Below are 21,125 nucleotides of genomic sequence, written 5' to 3' on the forward strand. Positions count from 1 at the left end.
GAAAGCAGTAATAAGAGGAAAATTCATAGCACTGAGTGCTCACATGAAGAAACTGTAGAATATTCACACTAAAGAATTAACACCACAGTTGAAAGCTCTAGAACAAAAAGAAGCAAACTCACCCTGGAGGAGTAGACGCCAGGAAATAATCAAACTAAGGATTCAAATCACGCAGTCAAAACAAAGAAAACAATACAAAGAATCAATGTAACAAAGACTTGGTTCTTCAAAAAATTAATAAAATAGGCAAACATTTATTCAAACAATCAAAAAGGCAGGGAGAATATGCAAATTAACAAAATCAGGAATTAAAAGGGGTGCATATCAACAGACACTGAGGAAATCCAGAGACTTATCAGGTCGTATTTTCAAAACCTGTACTTCACAAAACTCGAAAATTTAAAGGAAATGGACAATTTTCTGGATAGGTATCACCAAAATTAAATCATGACCTATAACCCCTAATGAAATAGAAACAGTCATCAGCAGTATCCCAACCAAAAAAGGCCCAAGGCCAGACAGCCTTAGTACAGAATTCTATCAGAAATTAAAAGAACAGCTCATACCAATACTCCTCAAAGTGTTCCACACTAGAAGTAGAAAGTTCATTGCCAAACTCTTTTTATGGGGCTACTATTACCATGGTAGCCAAACCACACAAAGAGACAACTAAGAAAGATAACTACAGACCAATATCTCTCATGAACATTGATGCAAAAATACTCAGTGAAACAATGATAAGTTGAATCCAAGAACACATCAGAAAAATCGTATACCATGATCAAGTAGGCTTCATCCCAGGGATGCAGGGATGGTTCAAGATATGAAAATCTATCAATGTAATCCACCATATAAACAAACTTCAAAAGAAAAATCACATTATCTTCTCACTAGATGCTGCAAAAGCCTTTGACAAAATCCAACACCTCTTCATGATAAAGGTCTTGGAGAGATCAGGAAAAAACAGGAACATACCTGAACATAATAAAAGCAATATACAGTAAGCCAACAGCCAACATCAAACTAAGTTCTTCTGTGATTTGTCTTATTGATTGATAAATAAAGCACTGTTGGCCAATAGGGAAGCAATACAGGTGGGATTTGGAGATGAGGAGGATTCTGGGAACTGTAGTAAAGAGTAGAGAGTTGCCATGTAATCCCAGCAAGAGAGGACCTGTCAGGATGGTATCCTCAGAAATATTAGTCCTTATAGAAATACTCATGGGTTAATACTCAAGACAGAACTAGTCAATGAGAAGCCCTGGACATTGGCTGACAGCATTGTAACTAATAGAATCTCTGTGTGTTATTTGGGGTTGGTGCATAGCAGCAGCAAAATTAAATGCAGAGAAACTCAACGGCATTCCTCTAAAATCAGGAACAAAACAAAGCTGTCCAGTCCCTCCATATCTCTTTAGTATTGTTCTTGAAGTTCTAGCTAGAGCAATAAGACAACAAAAGGAGATCAAGGGGATACAAATTGGAAAGGAAGCAGTCAAACTTTTACTATTTTCAGGTGATATGATAGTTTATATGTGACCTTCAAAAAACCTCTACATGGGAACTCCTTCCTGAACATAACACCAGTAGCAGAGACACTGAGATCGATAATTAATAAATGGGACCTCCTTAAACTCAGAAGCTTCTGTAAGGCAATTTTGACACAGTCAACAAGACAAAAAGGCAGCCCACAGAATGGGAAAAGATATTCACTAATCTCATATCTGATAGGACCGATCTCCAAAATTTACAAAGGAGTAAGTTTCCAAAACACCAAAAGATCAAATTAAAAGTGGGATACAGAACTAAATAGAGAATTCACAGTAGAGGAGTCTAAAATGGCTGATAGAATCTTAAGAAAGTGCTCAATATCCTTAGCCATTAGGGAAATGCAAATCATAACAACTCTGAGATACCATCTTATTCCTGTCACAATGGCTAAAATCAAAAGCACCAATGACAGTTTATGCAGGACAGGATGTGAAAAAAGGGGAGCACTCCTCCACTGCTGGTGGGAGTTCCAACTGGTACAGCAACTTTGGAAATTAGTATGGAGATTACTCAGTAAAATGACAATCAGTCTACCACAAGATACAGCAATTCTACTCTTAGACATATACCCAAAAGATGCACATTCATACAACAAGGACGTATGTTCCACTGTGTTTATAGCAGCATTATTTGTAAAAGCAATATTGGAGAGGCTACCTTAAATGCCCTTGCCCAATATTGAGATTGATGAATACCTTATATGGCATCCTAAATCCTTTATCCAGTGGTTGATGGAAACAGAGTTAGACACCCATACCTAAACAATGACCCGAACTCCTGGAACCCAATTGATGAGAGAGAGGAATGATGAGCAAAGGTTAAGACCCAGGTGATGAAAGCCACAGAAACAGCTGACCTGAACAAGCTCATGGACCCCAGACTGATGGCTGAGAGGCCAGCATGGAATTTATCCAGACCACCTAAATCTGGGCATCAGCAAGGAGGCCCAATCTATGGAGCCTCATGTAGTAGATAATTATTTATCCCTGGCAAAGGAATAGACTTGGGGAGCCCATTACACATGGAGGAATGCTCTCACAGCCTGGACACATTGAGGGGGTGGGTGACCTAGGCCCTGCCCTGAATGATATGATAGACTTTGGAGATTCCCCATAGAGGACCTTACCATCCTTGGGGAGTGGAGTGGGGATTGGGTATGGGTTTGGGGAGGTAGGGAGACTGGGGAGAAGGAGCTGAAATTGACATGTGAAGCAAGCTTCTTTCCAATTTAAATAAAAAAGAGTACAGTCTTAAATAGTGCATGTAGAAAGGTTCAAGGGAGACACAATAAATTCTAACCTATAAACGTAGAAGACAGAAAGAAAAAATACCAACAAAGGCAGAAAAGAAAAATATGCAACCAGAGTTAAAATAGATTTTTATCATATTACAAATATTGTATCTTACAGCTGAAATGCAGATTACATTCTTTCACAATGTTTCTTTCAAATATACAATATAATATTTGCATATCTAAATTAGATCCAACCAGATGGGTTCCCTGGGCCTCTTTCCCTTGAGCAGCAATAAACCTGAAAATGTCTACAAATGACCCTCAAAAAGTGAGTTTTATAAAATCCATACTCAAATCTTCATTAGATTTGTGAGTACTTGTGCATAGTCATACATATATCTAACTATATTTAAGTGTACTTACAACCAGATTTATTATTATTCTTATCTCTTTTCATTTCATTTTCAGTTTTTAAAATGTTTATGTATTTCACAGTAAGAGATGATCCATATAGTAAGAGCACATACTGCTTATCTTAGTTAGATTTTTTTATTGCTGTAAATAGACACCATGACCATGGTGACTCTTATAAAGGAAAACATTTCATTGGACCAGGCTTACAGTTTCAGACAGTCATCATTGTCATCATGGCAGGGAACATGTTGTCATGTAGATAGCCCACCTTCATAGTGACACACTTCTCCCAACAAGGCCACACCTACTCCAACACAGCCACATCTCCTAATGGTGCACTCCCTATAGACCAAGCCTTCACATGCATGAGTCCATGAGGGCCATTCCTATTGAAACCACCACACCACTCTTGGAGAGGACCCCAATTTGGTTCTCAGTACATAGACTGGGCAGTCTATAATCACCTATAACTCAATATCCAGGAGATAATCTCTTTTGAGATTCACAGGTACAGTGTGTGTGCATGTGTGTGTGTGTGTGTGTGTGTGTGTGTGTGTTTGTGTTTAACAGATTGATCCCTCTCTATTTCTTCTTACCTATGTTTCCATTCCTTCTTCTTTTCATGAATATGTTTGTTATTGGTTCTTTAAATTTTTTGAGAAATTTTTGAAGATGTATGTGTACTTGGTAAAATTATTTATAGTATTTCAGATTGAAAAGAGTACATAATAAAATACCAACTAGAACTTCAGCTAACTTCATTTTTTAAAGTTTCTCAGTTTTCCTATTAACAATTCTTTTTAATTTTTATTTGTATGCTATTATTTTCAAAGCGTTTTTTCTTATGGTTCTTACTATTTTAATGCATCTTATTTTCTTACCATTGACTCACTAATTAAAATGACTTTTCATCCTATTGGATGTCCTCACATGAATTTTAGTTTGCTTTAATATTCCAAACAAATGCCAATTTTCAGGACCGTCCACATTTTCACACATTTCCCTGGTGTCCTTGCCACATTATTTCAAAAATGTATTTTTATTTGTAAAAGACAAACCCTTTTGATATTATATTGGCTGTTTTCTATTGAATACCTAGGGTTGGTCCTCAGCCTGGGGAGATGGCTCAATGAGTAAAGTGTTGGCTGAATAAGCATAAGCATCTGGATTGCATCCCTATCACCCACATAAAAGCTGGATGTGGTGGTATACACCTGTAAACTCAGTACTGAGGAGGCAAAGACACAAAGTATATGGTATTTTTAGCTAGCTATTCTAACTAAAACAGAATTACAGGTTCAGTGAGACAATTTGTCTTCAAACAAAAAGAAAAAAGGCAATAGAAGATGAGATATCGATACTGACCTTTTGCTTCTATATGTTTAAGGATGGACACAAACACCTATGTATACATATATGTATACATGGATAAATATACTAAATATAATAAAACATAAATCAGAATATTCAACCACCCTTGAATTCTGGACATTGTTCTAAATCATAATACTACATCATTCTCTAGCTCTGTCAAGTAACCCGATTTATCAACATTGTATTTTAAATTTTATCTAAATATCTATCAGGAAACGTGCCTGCACTTTTCATTTCTGATCTTATCTTATGTATTATTATTACAGTTTAGTATTTGCACTAGTTTACATGAAAAAAACAATAACTCTAACTCACATATTAATAAATCTATTTGAATTCTATTCAATTTATAATAAATCCATAGAGGTAAAAGTATAAGATTATTTATCTCAAGTTATTGCCTGTAATGTATTTCATAAATAATAACCTAGTCATGATAAACCAAATAGACCTTTATCTTTAGAAATAATGATGTAGGGGGAGGCAGGAAGTAGGGGATAAATGCCTATCTATTTCTTTTTGGGACCTGTTTGATGCAAGACTTGCTAGGCTTAAGGAAAGAAGTCTTTAATAAGAAAAAGATAGCTCTTTCCTCATTCTCCATGTCCTTTCCTCAGGATTATAGTAGGCTATTTTTCTACATTGGTAGGATTTTCTGAATTATTTTATTTAAAATAATAGTTTTAACCCATTGGCCAAGTGGTATGTATGGTACAGTGTAATTCATGAATTTATACACTGATTTATTCAAAGTTCATTTCAAATAAGGCTCCTTATCTCTTTGTGTGTGTGAGTGTGTGTGTGTCTGTGTCTATGTGTGTGTCTGTGTCTCTGTCTGTCTGTCTACAGTGGTTGGTTAGATATACTATTTTGTTGAGTATTTAATCATTATTATATCTTATACTTAGTCATTCCATTGAGGTACAATCAAGTCGATATTATCTCACCACACACAAAGAAAACATTATTTTTACATTTAAGCACTTCCACACAGTAACTGCCATGCTTTATTGTGAAATCTCAATAACTTGTCACTAGTATCACTACTTCACAATTACTGATTGAGCTATTTTAGCATCATGATATTCTGAGTAAATTTCCATAGTTGTCCAATTACATTCTCTTCAGACAGTCAGATTCTCTTTGAAGTTTGAAAAAAAGTGTTGCTAAGGCAACCAAAGTTGATTTGCAACAAAAATTAATACTGTCTATATTAGGAAAACACTTGAATGAACCCCTTTTATTTTGAATATCATTTGAATCCATTTATTAAAGAATATGTGTGTATATCTGAATCTGATATAACCAACAGAAACAGTTATGAAATTTAATAATCAAGAAAATATGTTATAGTTAAATGTCTCTCAAGCACAGGGAGAAAAACACTTCAATAGCAATTTTTCATAAGGAGAAAATGAATTTTGTATTTCTGCGTCTAAACCACTGTGATATGTGAATAAGTGCTATAAATATCCCAGTGTGTGAGCCCAATGGAAGGCATTTACTTAGAAGACTAATTTGGAAAACTGAAGCTTTGGGGATATAAAGAACACAATCTCTACACAAAGTGAGGAAAATGAAGAAAGGTTTGCATTTGTTAGTTCAGATTTTTACCAGTGTGGCTAAGGTTTCAGGTTATGCTCATTATTTATTTGCATTTGTATCACAAGGCAACTTTGCATTTCTAAATTGTTCTTAGAATCAATGATTCTGAAATTAAAATTCTCGGTTTCCAAAAACATCCCAAACTTTCTAGAGATGATTTTATTCATCTAAAACTGAGGGAACAATGACAATGACTTAGTACCTCAAAGTATCCCTTTGAAAATTGTTCTTGTCTGTTTGCCTGCAAGTGAAGCTGTAGGCCTAATACTGATACTGCACACTGAGATCTTTTGAAGCTTGCATTTGCTTAATCATGTTAGAGATATTTGAGAGGATTCATTTATATATAACATCAAGGTTAGAGATGTCAGAGGCCTTTGACACAGCACTGCGTTTGTGTAATCATTGCTGGGTAGAATTGTTGGGATTCAGATGGATTCGTGTGATGCAGCAACAATGACAAAGTAAACTTCCTGCAGTCACATTGGGAGAGAGGGTAGAGTTTAATTTCAAAGTGTAGTGCACTCATGGCCTCAGCGTTGTCCACTGAATGGTGATTAATGCTTCCATTTCAGGTGCCACAATAATCATTAACTAACCTAGGATATCATTTAAATTATATATAATTGAACTAACTTCTTGGTTTTACTGGCTTTAGAGAAGAGCAGACTTTTAACTATAAATATTATAATCATCTCCATGATTTCTATTACTCAATAGATTTTTTTCTCCAAAGATAAAGGAATTCAATTTAGTAGCTGTTTTCACAGTATCTTACTAAAAACAAGCATAGGCAGATCCACTTATTTGTCTCTTTACACACATTGATATTAGCCAAATTAGAACAAAAAGATATTCAAATTTTAGGGTGATCCTACTCTCACTCTGTTATCTATAATAAACAACTGAAAACTTTTGTGAATTATGATGAGAAATACATGTTTTATCAGGCAATTATGAGAACTAGACATTTTAATGGAAATGTAGCATTCAAATGAATCCTTTAACAAGATTATGTTTCCACACCTATACATTTCAAAAAGTAACATTTTGTGTTAATCTCTGATCTCCTATAATTTTAATGGATTAAAATTACAAAAATGCTAATTAGATGCAAAGTAAACACCATAAGAGAAGACCCAGGATAACTGGGATGCTCTGTGATTATCTCTGTTGAAACACAGACTTGATGTTTTGCAAAGAAATCATTTGTTCTGCCTTAGTGAAGCTAATTATTCCCAGCATGCAATCACTGTTTCAAATTGCAAAAGGCACATCAGCCTTTGCTGTATGCTGCTGGAATTAAAACCCAATCAAATGAGATAATGAAGTGCACACAAAGAATATGATCTCACTTTTGCAATGCAAAAACAGTGAAAACCACTCAAAGAAATGTTGCAGAAATCATAGCTCACAGAGGAAAAATGCAAATGTTTACTCTGTGTTTTAAGTATTGACTGCGTAGAGACAAGCACGGTTTTAGCACGTGGTGGAGTCAGTCTTCCTTTAAATGTGTGAGTAGCGTCTTCACAGAGCAGAGTGAGGTATATAAGGTTTCTTTTCCTGTTACGTGGAAACAGAAGGAGTTTGTCCATAGGATATCACAGATGAGCATTTGATTATAATGGTTTTCTAAGAAAGTAAGAAAGTGGTTACTAAAAGTACTCTCCTAAACTTACAGATCTAAAAGGATGAAACACACCAGTTCCCTTTTCATTAAAAGGGTCATTTCTGTTACTGTCTACAACAAAGTCTTCCCCATCTTCAAAACTTCAAAAGGATCTACAATCCGCAGGTAGCCACCATGATTGTATAATCTAGTGAAATATCATTCAGACGAGGTGTGTTTAATGTTACTGAAGTGAAAATGTCTTGTCTTTTAAACCTATTGAATTACCTCCTGTATTAGTCAGGATTCTCTGCAGAACATACAGAATATATATGTGTGTGTACATATATATGTGTATATATATGGTTTTTTTAGAATGACTTATAGACTATGTATGGTCCAGCTAAACCAATAACTGTGTATGAATGGATGTTCAAGAATCCAGTAGTTGTTCAGTCCATGAAGTTGGAATCTCTCTTAGCTGGTATTGACTACAAGCCAGAATCCTGAAGAAGCAGTCTATAACATCAGTGAAGGAATGGGCTTGCTAGTGAGTATGACAGCAAACAGGAAAAAGAGAAAGAGCTTCCTTCTTTCATGTCCTTTGTTCATGCTGTCAACAGAAGCCTGTTTTTTTCACCTTAAAAGATCTGTATTACTTTAATCCCAGCACTCGGGAGGCAGAGGCAGGCCGATATCTGTGAGTTCGAGAAAGGCCTGGTCTACAAGAGCAAGTTCCAGGACACAGAGAAACCCTGTCTTGAAACCCCCTCCCTCAAAAAAAGATCTGTATTAAATTTTATTTTCCCACCTTAAATGATTTGGATTACAAGTGGGTCTTCTCACTTCAAATGATTTAATGAAGGAAAAAAAAACCATTCACAGGTATGCCCAGTCGTTTGGGATTCAGTTAATTTCAGATGTGGTCAAACCGACATTCAAGAATAGCCCACCCTTTGTCAACTTCACTATCATATATCATTATGCTATACACTTAATTTCCAATTGAAAACAATAACCAGGCCATAATTACACCTCACATGATGTAACTATCACTTGTACAACTGCAAACTATTATTTAAATAATAGGTGACACTCTCTCTCAAGGGACATTCTTTTAATATCTGGTTCTAGAGCAACGTAAGTATTTGAATATTTTACTTATCTGGAATAGGTTTTCCAATTTGCAACACCTAGAGTTACCAAAGCCTCCCAAGTCACTCAAGCCTCTCCTCAGAGCTCGGGAAGTCCCAAAAGCCCATGATGTAAGCCATTTTACAAACTTAAGAAGACAAATGCATCTGATTATCCTGATTCACCAGTTGTGAGAAACAATGGATTTGGTGATTCTGTAAATAAAACTTTTGATAATTTAAAAAAAAAAGGAAAATGATGATGCTGGATTTTTGCCCCTTGCCTGTCTGGCTAAACTGACACAGGAAATACAGAGTGGGATAGGCATCACATCCCTTTTACATGTCTTTTTTTTAGTTTTAGTTTTCTTCCATATTAGCTTTACTGTCAATGACGCTTTATTTTGTCTGCACCAATACCTCCTTTCAAAGAAACCTGCTGAAATGAAGGTGGATTATAGGTTCTGTCCCTTGCTTGGGTATGGAGAACACCAGAGCCACTTTCCCTTTAAGCTGCTAAGAATGTGCAGTCATGTTAGCTGCCCAGAGTGGAAACAGCAGGATGCAAACAGAAGTGACAACACTGAGATACTGAAGTTTCTGCTCATTGCATTCTCTGGGGGCTGCCTGCCTGGAACAGTTTACTCCACTTCTTATTGATGGAAGATAATGGCCACTATTAGTTACCTACATGCCAATGTGGCCAGTATAAGGGAAGGTTTCTTTCAGTTGAGGCTGTGTTTTCTCCCTTACTGTTACATTTGATCTGTGTTTACACAGTGCTATAAACAAAGGCACATGCAGTGTAGTTAACATGCGTAGTTTCACACTCTGCTCCTTGAAGCTCTACGCCATAAAAAAGCAGTGAGTGATATGTCGTGTAGACATCACCACCTCTATAGCCTGGCACACAGGGTAGCACAGAAGCTGTCAGTAAGTATCTTACTGTTGGCCAAATGAATGAGCTCACTTTCATTGACAATCTGATGCAGGAGACATAATGAAATCCTGTAAAAACTGATGAAACAAGTGTACCAGTATTACAAAGTGGTCCACAATACTTACATCAGGACTCAACAAGCACTGGAAAGAATGCAGCACTGGATTGTGCGCATGTGTGTGGTTATCCAGTTGGTGTTAAATTCTTAGGTCAGTTTTTGTTAAAGTTTAATAATTGCAGTAGAGGCAAACAGCGGCAAACTGGTTTCTACCACTACTTCTTTAAAAGTTTATGCTGATGGGAGCATTTTTTTGTCTCAGGTCTCAAGCCTGGCCTATTTAGTGCTCACAACAGTTTGGCAAGTGAATGTAACATATTTAACAATCTTCCCTCTTAGTGATGTTTTGAGATGTGGCTTCTCTTCCCATTCTATCTTAGCTGCAGTGCTCATCATGCCCTTTCAACTTGAGTCGCATTGAATGCAATGGTGACCTATTACTATGTGGCAGCTTTCACCCATGTAAGAGATAACTGGAAAAGTCTTTGCATGTTTTTATTTTCCTCTTGAATCTACTGCAACCAACTACTTATGCTAAAAGTTAGGAAATGAGAGAAAAGATTAATTTGCTTTTAAAGAGCCAAACGTTGCAATTGTCATATATGTAGACAGGTTGGCATTTGCATCTCCAGGGGAAAACTTTTTAAAGTAACAGAACTGCCAGTGTCAATTAGTGAGAAAGCTTTTCATATTGATTTCAGTAACAGACATGTACTAGTAGTTTGAGAAAACTGGGAGTGACGGCTGCTGTCACCACAGGGTGCTACCATGAATTGAGATAATTTACTGACATTTTCTGGGTTTGGTATTTTCCCCTCATATTGTCATATCTTTAACTCACATTGAGCTTGGTTTTTATTGCCAAATGGTGAATTGAGCATACATATGGTTTTTCAGAATTAAATTGCAGACATGATGCTGTGTGAGATCAAAGCACATTGTAGTCTACAGGAACAAATGCAGCTTACACTCATGAATGACAAGCTGTATTGAACAGACGATCCCCTTTCAACACCTACTATACCAGACTACAAAAGAGGGCCTCTCTGTTAGAAGCAAAAGAAAATAAACATTAGCAAGACATCAAAGTTATTTGACAATTTTTCAGAGTAAAAGTATCTTCTATATAACTTCAACATTGTTTCAAAGGGAAGCTGCACTTCTTAATTAATTTTTGGGGCTAATTGTGCAAGGCTGGGTTCCTTATTTTCTTGAAAATTTTTTTCTTTTCACTATTTTAAGGTCCTAGACACTAGACAGAATCTCTTCTCTCTTCCTAACCAAGTAAATTGAACTTTATGATTTATCAGTTTTAAAATATTGAAGTTATGTGCTTAAATTATTGATCCGTTTTCATAATTTTTATCTTGTATCTACAATATACCTTGTGCTACCCTAAATAAGTCAAAACCATATGAATATTTGTAGTTATTTTATGTTTCAGTAAAGCCACTTTCAACAGAATCACTAATTTTTAATAGCCTTCTTTATTAAAGGCAACACAACACATCGCAAGTACTACTACTTCCAATTCTTCACTGATTATTTAGGAAAATGATTCAATCTCTGTTGTAGCATAAGTAATAAAAACTCAGAGACAGACACTGGAATTCAAGCTGAAGATAAGAAAAGCAAAGCAGCTAGTAACTAGGGAGTTCTTACCTCTACCAAGGTTGGGATGATCCTATCTTCAATGTGACTGCAGATTGCATACACTGTACTCCTTTCTCCACCTGCTTTATATTCCTCTCTAGTTGTGGGATTAAAGGTGTGCAACACTACTGACCAGCTTCTATGGCTAACTAGTGTGGCTGCTAGGATTAAAGATATGTGCTAACACTGCCTGGCCTCTACTGACTAGTGTGGCTAGCTTTACACTCTGACTACATTTCCCAGAATCCTCCTTGACTCTTAGTTCCACCTATCTTGCTTCCCTATTGGCCAACAGTGTTTTATTTATCAACCAATAGAACAACATATGAACAGATGTGTAAATCAGATTCAAGCATTCAAATGAATAAGTCATAAAACTATCAAAGTGAGTAAAAAAGAACATGAAAAATTGTATTTGAAGATTTAGGGTTCAAATTTTCTTCAAATTTAATGTGAATCATTAAATAAAAATGAATCTCAAAAACTCTGGTGTAGAATAAGATAATCATTTAAAATATGATGAGAAAATAATTCATTTTAATAATTCATTAAAAGAAAAACAAATGATCAAGTAAAAAGAAACTACATTTAATATTAACACTCAATTTACAACTAGAAACAATGGTTATTAGAAGACAGAAGAATATTATGTTCAAAGTGTTAAAAGAAAAGTTTAACCACGTTTTTATTAAAGAGGATCATTCTCAAAAATTTAGGTGAAATAAACACCTCAATAGACAAAGTCCAAGTAGCTCTATGGCTGACAGATTTTACTTATATGACAATCAAAAAGTTCACAAGTCAGAGTGAATTAGCAGCTCCCCTCAACAGGAAGTAAAAAGACTGCTAAAAGTGACAAATATATTAGAAAATATGAAAATCTATGTATGTTCATTTTTCAACTTCTCTAAGAGATATGAGATCTTGCATAGGATTATTTATGCTGTTATTTTCCTGTAATCACAATCTATAGATCACAGAAAAGGGGAGAAGAAAGGAGATGTAGGGAAAAGTGTGCTTTGTGTGAATTATATTACCACTGTTCTAAAGTAAATTGTGAAAAGGTGAGACATAACACTATGACCCCTAGAGCAGCTGCAAAGAAACTTACCTAAAGGTACCTTAAAGAGCCCAAGGATTAAGATGACAGTTATACCTACAGTTATAAAAGGAGCCAAAAAGAAGGAACAGAAGCATCAAAATTATCTGAGATGTCTACTTATAATAAAAGTAACGTTGTTCATAACAGTCAGAAAACAGAGACAATCCAAAAGCCTGAAAACCAAGTAATTAGTGGGAAAGTGGCAACTAAGTAAAATAAAGTATCTAACAACTATGAAAGGAAAACCCTGCCTTCTGACATTTAAAACAGAAGGAACACTCCCAGACTCATTTTATGTGAGCACACACTTTGAGATAACAATATCTCACACCAAAAATGGTCAAAAGCATTGGTGAACACAAATGTAAAATTTCTCAAAACTTTAATATCAGAACAAATTCAACAGCACATCAAACAGATTAGCCATCTTAATCATGTAGGATGTGCCACTGGATTCAAGCTAAACTCAATATATTCCATTCATACAATGTGATGTCCCACATTAACACATCCAAATATAAAAAGAACAGGATGAATTCATTAGAGGTGGAAGAAGTAGCAGACCAATAGACAACGTAGACAATATTCAACATTCATTCATAGCAAGAACTCTGAATAAAATAGATTACCTCAACACAATAAAGGCACTTAACTAAAGCACACACATGCACACTACAAACACACACACACACACATCCTCATACACACATGAGAAAGAGAGAGAGAGAGAGAGAGAGAGAGAGAGAGAGAGAGAGAGAGAGAGAGAAAGAGAGCTAACAGAAAGCTAACATTGCCATTATTCAATGTGGAAAAACTAAAAGGTTTTCCATTAAGTCCCAGTATAATGCAAAGATGCCAGCTCTCTTTATCTTTACTCAACACTGTAGCAAATGTCCTAACTAAAGTAATAGCATTTAAAATATTAAGTGAAAATATCTAGATTGGAGAGGTAGAAGTCAGATTATATGCTTGTGCACATGATATGATTCTATTAGTGGATTCCATCAAAATATGTTATAAAAAGTAAGTCCAATGATATTTCAGGATAAAGACCTCTAATTCTACACATGTTATTGACAGCTACATCATTTAATTCTTCTTAATGAGTAAAGAATCATGTTGTGTAAAAAAAAACAAACAAAGATATCAACCCAACATCTCTAATCAACAATAAATTAGGTAAGAATGAAAAAAAATAACCTCAAAGTAATATAAAAGGGAAAAAATTTTAGGAATGAATTTAAGTGAAGGTAGTTATATCTGCACCCCAAACCAGTAAACCAATGCTAGGAGAAACTGAGGAAGTCACAAATGAGATATAATGCCATTTCTGAGGAAGTTGAAGGAGCTAGGGGGTAGTGGATATGGTAAAATGAGTTTACACAATATATAATTCTCAAGAAATAAAAATTATTAAAAAATTAATTGCAGCACACACTATGTAAAATGAGCACACAGCCTCCAGTCTGACAGTTGGGGAACTAGTATAGGACTGAACTAGACCCCCTGAATGTGGGTGTCAGTTGGGAGGACTGGACAGTCTATGGGGCCTCAGCCAGTGAAACAATACTTATCCCTAGTGCTCCAATGGGCTGCCAAAGCCCATTTCCCATAGAGGGCTATTCTCTCAGCCTAGATACATGGGGGCAGGGCCTAGTTATGTGACAGACTTTGATGATCCCTCATGGGAGGCCTCACCCTCCCTGGGGAGTTGATCTGGGAGTGGAATGGGGGGTTGGTGGGAGGCATGGGAGGACTGGAAGGAGAAGGAACTGGGATTGTATGTAAAATAAGACTTCTTTTAGTTTAAATAAAACAAAAAATAAATAATTTTTTAAAAAATAAAATACTGTAATACCATTGTAAAAAATGTTCTGTGGCTCCCTGTTCCACTGCCATGCAGCCACCCCAAGCCTTCTCACCATGAGAATCATAACCTTTAAACTATGAGCCAAAATAAATTGTCTTTACCATTAAAAACTAAAAAAAAGTTAATTTTATTCCTATGATTGAGCAATAAAAATATCTGAAAACAAAATCAGAAAAATATTTTCAAAAAATAATAAGTAAGTGCTTTAAGGGAAATTTTTACAAAGTATATGCAATCTTCTTGTGCTGAAAAGGCCAAGACAGTGTGAAAACAATTTAGGAAGACTAAATAAATGGAGGGCACACCCCATGTTTATGAATCAGTAGACTCATTTATCTTGAAATTTGATACTGTCCCTGATCAAATCTTTGCCAGCAATTTGTAGAAGTTGAAAAATCTGCCCCAAACACTTTTAACAATACAGAGGACTATGAATATCCACTTTTGGGAAAGACGAAAAACAGAGCATTTAATGAATTTCATAGTTTTCTAGAGACAATTGGTATAAGCTAAATCTTGTCATTTTTACCAAGGAACAGAAAAAAAATCATTCCATTTATGGTCAGCTGCCATTTAACTAAGGCAGTTCAGTGAGAAAAGCAACAATGTTATAAATTATTTTCAGACAAATGGATATGTTAGCTTTCCATTACTGTTAATACATACCTATTGTCATCTACTAAAAGTGGAAAAGGATTGGTTTTCTTCATTGTTTTGGAGGTTTCTCCCATTGCTTTTGAGCCAGTGATGAGACAGATGTACACTGTGTTGCAACTTCATGTCAGAGCAAGCAGCTGACTTCAGCTTCTGAAAAAACAAAAACAGAAAGAAACCCAGGTTTTTCTCAGTAGGACTTAAGTCTTAACACAACAGCTTTGACTCAGAGTATCTTTGAAGTCATCATCAATTCATAAGATTTTGAATTTGGTCTTCAGGTTTTTCTAGTCTACCACCGAAGGAGACAGAGATTATTATTTCAACCACTAAAGAAAACTTCTGTTCTACAAGCTTCATATCTGTTTGTTTGTTTGTTAAAGACTGAGGTTTTTTTAATACCCTTCTGTAGGGCATCATGGCATCAACATACTACTGGTAACTGGTCAGTGTTGTTGCCTTTTTCTATGCTGTTTTCCTGTGTTTCTCAAATATCTAAGTTCTTGCATTTAGCCGGAGAGCTCAGTTCTCTAGTAACATTCTCCCTAGTTACCATTGGTTGATTACGAAACATCTTGACTGCTATCTTCTGCCAGGTACTGTTGATGTCCCATGGATCACCTGGGATAAGATACTCCCTGAGTCTAAGACCAGCTGTAAATAATCTACCCCCAGTGTTTGTAGGATCTGAAATAAAACATAGTACTTTCACCTGGTGCAGAAAATAAGGTCTCCTTTGTTTCCAAAAGACTTCAGTTATAAATAACATGGGGAATATTTGATAATATTATTCTGTAAAACGCTTAAATTTAGAATCTTACCTCATATCAGGACCTAAAACTCCTAATCAGAAAACCAGTTAATCAACCAACCAATCAAACAACCAACATAGTATGCTGTTGCTGACTAAAAATGGACTGGAAGTAAAATCGAAGATGAATGCGAGTCAAAATTTAGAAGGTAAGATACACGGCTATTTACCACAGATATCAAATGTGAATTTTTTTACTTTGCAATTTGATGGGTATAGTAGAGGATTGATGGGAAATAGTATAAAATAAATTTTGTTGAATACAAATCTTGGTTAAGTATGACACCTAGAGGATGCATAAATAGAATTCCTTTGAGTTTTGGTTGTTGTTGGAATTAAGCAGCTACTATGTGGAGATTTTCATTTAAAAGTAAGCATTTTATACACTTCTCTCTATAAAACTCTTCTATCAATAAATAATTTTGTCTGTATTTCGTCATTTAATTAAATTGATAAAGTTATATTAAGATATCTTCGCTTTCCATAAAATAAACAATTGTATTGCCTTTACACACACTCAAATGAGTATGTGTGTGTGTGTGTGTGTGTATGAATGTACATAACTTTAAACAGTGAAGTTACTAAATGAGAGCGAAGATAACAAAGGGCAATTAAAGGATACCATACATATAATGAATAGGGTCAGAATTGTGCTATTTCTAATTATTAAAAATGTTGGTTTGGAAAACTTTTTTAGTCCTGGCTCATTAATACTTGAACAGTTCATGAAAAATGATGGCTGGTTTACTTCATGGCAGGCTGTACAGATGGCCAATTTATTCTGCATCCTTGAGACATCTCTAAACTGTATTTTGACATAGTGTCATTAAACATTTGTGTATTATTTATATCATTCTAGAAAACAAAGATAGGTATTTCTTGCTATCCTTTGCCATCTATCAGGTTTATTGATACAGTATATCCATCCATGTGAGCAGTATTTTTTTCACAAAGTATTGTGTATCTGAATATATATATATATATATATATATATATATATATATATCACCTTGTCTCTTCAGCGACCCAAATATTTCTTGTTCTCAAGTGCAGTAATGACATTTTATGAACAGAAATGTGGCATTGGTGGAGACATATGTTTATGACTCAGCTTCTATAACACTGTTTAGATATGTTTCCACTACTAGGGAACATTTGCAATGTGTGTGTGTGTGTGTGTGTGTGTGTGTGTGTGTGTGTGTGTATGTGTGTGTGTGTGTGTGTGTGTGTGGTGGGATTCACTAAGCATGGTTTATGTTTCAGTTAAAAGAGGGGAAAACTACTGATGGCAAATTTCAGGCACTTTGCCAAAGCATGTTGCCTTGGTTGTGTATTTTAAATGATAACAGACTCTGATTTAGAAATTAGCCTTGACATTATTGCTAGCATATTTAATGTCTTGAGTGGATTAGTAATTATTCTACAATCCTGGATAAGAAAATCCCATCTTAAATTTTTGTTTGACATTAAGCTATGGAGTGTGACATCTGACAGCTTTGGGAGGTCTAGGTGGTCAGCTTGCCCATTAACTACTCTGATTTGTCTCCTTCCATCCTGTTTTCTGTTGTATAATGAACCTCCACCTGGTGACCTGACTTGGGGCTGATGAAAAATGCTTTGAATGGGCACTAATAACACAGCATCTGCAGTGTGCAGTTACAGAACTTCAGGGCTGGGCACTGACAACAACTGAGCCATACAACCAGAAGGGGTAGGCAGAAGATTCCTTGAAGAGTGGCATTGCAGGGAGGAGCAATTTCTGAGAGGACACAACCCAGGAGGCCCGGGCAGGTCTTTTTCTTCTTTGACAGTGCCAACATTGAAGGACTTGCTCCTTCAGGGAAGCATACATTAGTTAGGATCAGGCTTCCTTTGTACCCCTATCAACCTATAATCTTTTGATCATTGCCTATTTTTCACTAGTGTAGAAATAGTAAGCCACAGTGGCTTATTGCCTCTAATCACAGACACAGGCCAGGTCTCTCTGAGCTTTTAATTCCCTCTTACAGGCCTAACAGAGTGAAAAGTAAACAAAGACCAAATTTGCAACCCTGAATGCAGCTAATTTCCTCTGATGTCAGAATACTTAAGCAGGCAAGACCTGGGAATTATTTGATCAAACCTGCTTTTAATCTAATGCATGCAGAAGGGTTGTGTCTGGAAAGCTCAGTGAAATGACAAGCATCCCCAGGGAGTCCTAGGAAGGTTTCCTCCCTGAGAAACAGTAGCTTTCTCCTTTCAGGCTCCTGGATGGCTGATCCTTGTGGGGTAGTCACCAGAAGTTTTCCTCTTCTCAAATGTTACTGGATTTGGTGCAAGATTGGGAAGAAAATGACACAGTTATCCTCAGCAGTTGCTGGAGCACTCTTGTTGTTTTGCTTTGTTGTAAATGGCTAACTGCCTTGATACTATTTAAGCTTTCCAAGGAAATGAATTAATAATAAAAGACTGTTATTGTGAGTTTGTGTGGGGGAGGACAAAGCTTTATCTGACTGGACACATTCTTCTGTTAGGACTGATCCAAGAAAATGAAAACAGAGAACAAAAGGTACAAGCCATGAGGTTCCTTATTTTGGTTGTGAAAAAGCATTAAAAAAGTATCAGGAAATACTGGTCTCAGGGTTAAATTTTAAGTAAAAATATTTTTTAACTGGGAAACACCGTTACTGACACATTTAACTTTTCTCCCCACCCCTGATACTTACTAGGTTGCTATCAACAGAGAGAGGAGAGAAAGGGGTGGAACTTTTGTTCACCATTGAAACAGAATCCGGCTAGCAGTGTTTGCACATTCTTATTTACACAACTGGACAGCATCGCGCACACTTATGTACGAGTTTACTTTCAAAGGTGATTACAGGACAATGTGTTGAATTTGACACAGACTAACCGCGGTCACATTGTTACTGAGAATGGACTGAAGTTGAAAAAAAAGAACGCTTAAGAAAGTGCTCAACTGCTTTCTGACAGTGAGTTCTGTTCTGTTCCCTTATAGATTCATAAATACCGCTCCTCACATGAAGTAATTCAGAAGGCACGGCTTCAGAATAAATGACCAACACTGATGCTTTGTATAAATATGCAGGGATAATAGCACGCCACTAGAACAGCGTTTGACTCCTTGGGTGATGATGAATTTCAATGTCAGTTATTCGTCATCCAGAAGCCTGTCCCGAGATGATTCCTTTTATTGGTGTATCCTCGCAAATATATTTCACCGCACCATGTGCCAGGGAGTTCTTGGGGCGGACGCGTGGGGTCTGGGTGCTGGCACTGTGCCTTTGCTGTCCCCTGCCCTTGGTCCCCTCGGGTCCCCTCGGGTCTTCTCTTCTCTCGCCCCCCTCCCTTCCCTACAGCTGGCGGCGGGGGCTGCTCCTTGCAGAGGTCTGGGCTGGCTCTGTCAGCTGGGGCCCCCTGTGGCTGGCTGTGTCCCTAGCCGCTAGGACCTGCCAGTCTGCACGCCATGGCAGAGGAGGCAGCATCCCCGCCAGCATCCCCGCCAGCGGCGGCGGCAGTGGCGTCCACGGCCGCCGCGGATGCTATTGTTCCCTAGTGTTAGTTGCTCTTTGGCTGCTTTTCATCTGGAGCGAACAATAGCAGCTGAGAGAGCTTTGCTTGCGTTCTCTGCTGGTAAGAGAAGAAGGACCGTCCCCCGCGAGAGTACTGCGGCTCCGGAGGCTGGAGCGGCTGCGGACAGCATGGGACTGCGAGAAGGGCTCCTGGAGTCCCGTAGCCGGGGCGTCCTGCAGCTGTTGAGGCTGCCACTGCTCTGGCTGCTCCTGCTGAGCTCCTGTGCCCACGGGGCTGCTGCGCAGGGAGACGCCGAGGTGCCCACCCTCTATCTGTGGAAGACCGGTAAGTGGGACAGAGTTACCTTTTCCTCCATCTGCATATCTGGGGCCATGATTGGGAGTTGAGGGGACCCCTGTGCTTCCAGCTCGTCCTGATTATGCCGGGATCCTCAGGTCAAAAGTATGATTCCTGCAAGCGAATTAGGTCATGCCCTAAGTCATCAGGAAAGAACAACATAACTAAGAGGCAACTGTGAGTCACTGGGGTGATTGTTTCTCTTGCAGCTGGCAGTTCGACAGTGAATGAGGGCAGCGCTATACTTTCATTACAAAGTGAAGTGTTTTTCTTCTCTGGGTTTGCAGTCGAAGACGTTCTAAAATGACAGTCTAGCAGAAAACAAGTTAACAGTTTCACCTATGTTTATGCCGTGTTTTGGTAAACAGTATTATTGTTGTTATATATAAGGGGGCAGAGTTAAATTTAAGTGTAGATTTGTGGTGTGTGGGATAGTCAAGCTCTCTGAGGACAGATCGAACAGTAAGAGGCAAAAGAGGTTCCTAGATACCCTTAGGGAAGGCTGGACAGTGCAATTTGTAATGAGTGAGTTAGAGTGATTTTTATAGTGTGGGGTGATTAGCTTAGCGTGTGCGTTTTGAAACTTTTCCTTCAGGGAAAGAAGTCTTTTCTCTTTGTTTTTTCGATCAAGCCAGAAAGGCAGCAACTCACTGCTCCTAAGATTCCCTGCAAAGCACTGTACAGGCAAGAACCCACAGGGAAACAACAAAACCCACTGCCCCAAGGCTCCCCTCCCTATCTGGTGGGTGGATACTCTGTCCATGATGGGAGATGGAATTCCTGAGCCAGCCTGAGACTTCATAAGCTCTTAGGAAAAAGAGTGGAGGAGGTATTCTCCTTGCAGTGAGCTGAGGATGACTTGAGAGTTCCTGGGTGATACCTAAATATTGAGAGGGACGAGATAAAAGCAAAAGTGTCTCAATCACAAAATAGAGATCAGGTCTCCTTTCTGGCTTCAGCCCTCCTATCCCCATTTGGAGTGGCAGAACCATTTACACCAAACACACTGATAACTGATGGTTTAAAGAGGGTCCATGCATCCAAGCAACTTAGTGAGGGAAATAAACAGAAATTCACTTAAAGACAAAACACAGTTTGTCTTGGAACAGTGCATGAAATGCACATGCCTGCTTGTACATGCACAAATATAGACACAGATTAGGCAAAGCAAAATCATTCTTGCTAACACTCTGAAGACCAACTGATTGGTGAATGCTGCTAAAATTAAATAAATTCCTTTGATTTTAAAC

At 37.3% G+C, this 21,125-nt stretch overlaps 1 protein-coding gene across 2 annotated transcripts in view; it reads left to right on the plus strand.

Annotated features, from left to right (window-relative positions):
- The first annotated feature begins 19,276 nt into the window (after window positions 1–19,276).
- The window catches only part of Thsd7a (thrombospondin type 1 domain containing 7A), a 407,489-nt gene continuing 405,640 nt past the window's right edge, over window positions 19,277–21,125 (plus strand). Inside the window, exon 1 of one of the 2 annotated variants that reach the window (XR_005869715.1) lies at window positions 19,277–19,863. Coding sequence is in view for 1 of the 2 variants with exons in the window: in XM_005080956.4 (XP_005081013.2) it covers window positions 19,545–19,863 (319 nt within the window). In the remaining variant the exon portion in view is untranslated. The remainder of the gene's footprint in view (window positions 19,864–21,125) is intronic. The other variant, XM_005080956.4, reaches the window with a different exon arrangement.

Source organism: Mesocricetus auratus, unplaced genomic scaffold (assembly GCF_017639785.1).
Source record: "Mesocricetus auratus isolate SY011 unplaced genomic scaffold, BCM_Maur_2.0 Super-Scaffold_100019, whole genome shotgun sequence".
NCBI classification, from domain to species: domain Eukaryota; kingdom Metazoa; phylum Chordata; class Mammalia; order Rodentia; family Cricetidae; genus Mesocricetus; species Mesocricetus auratus.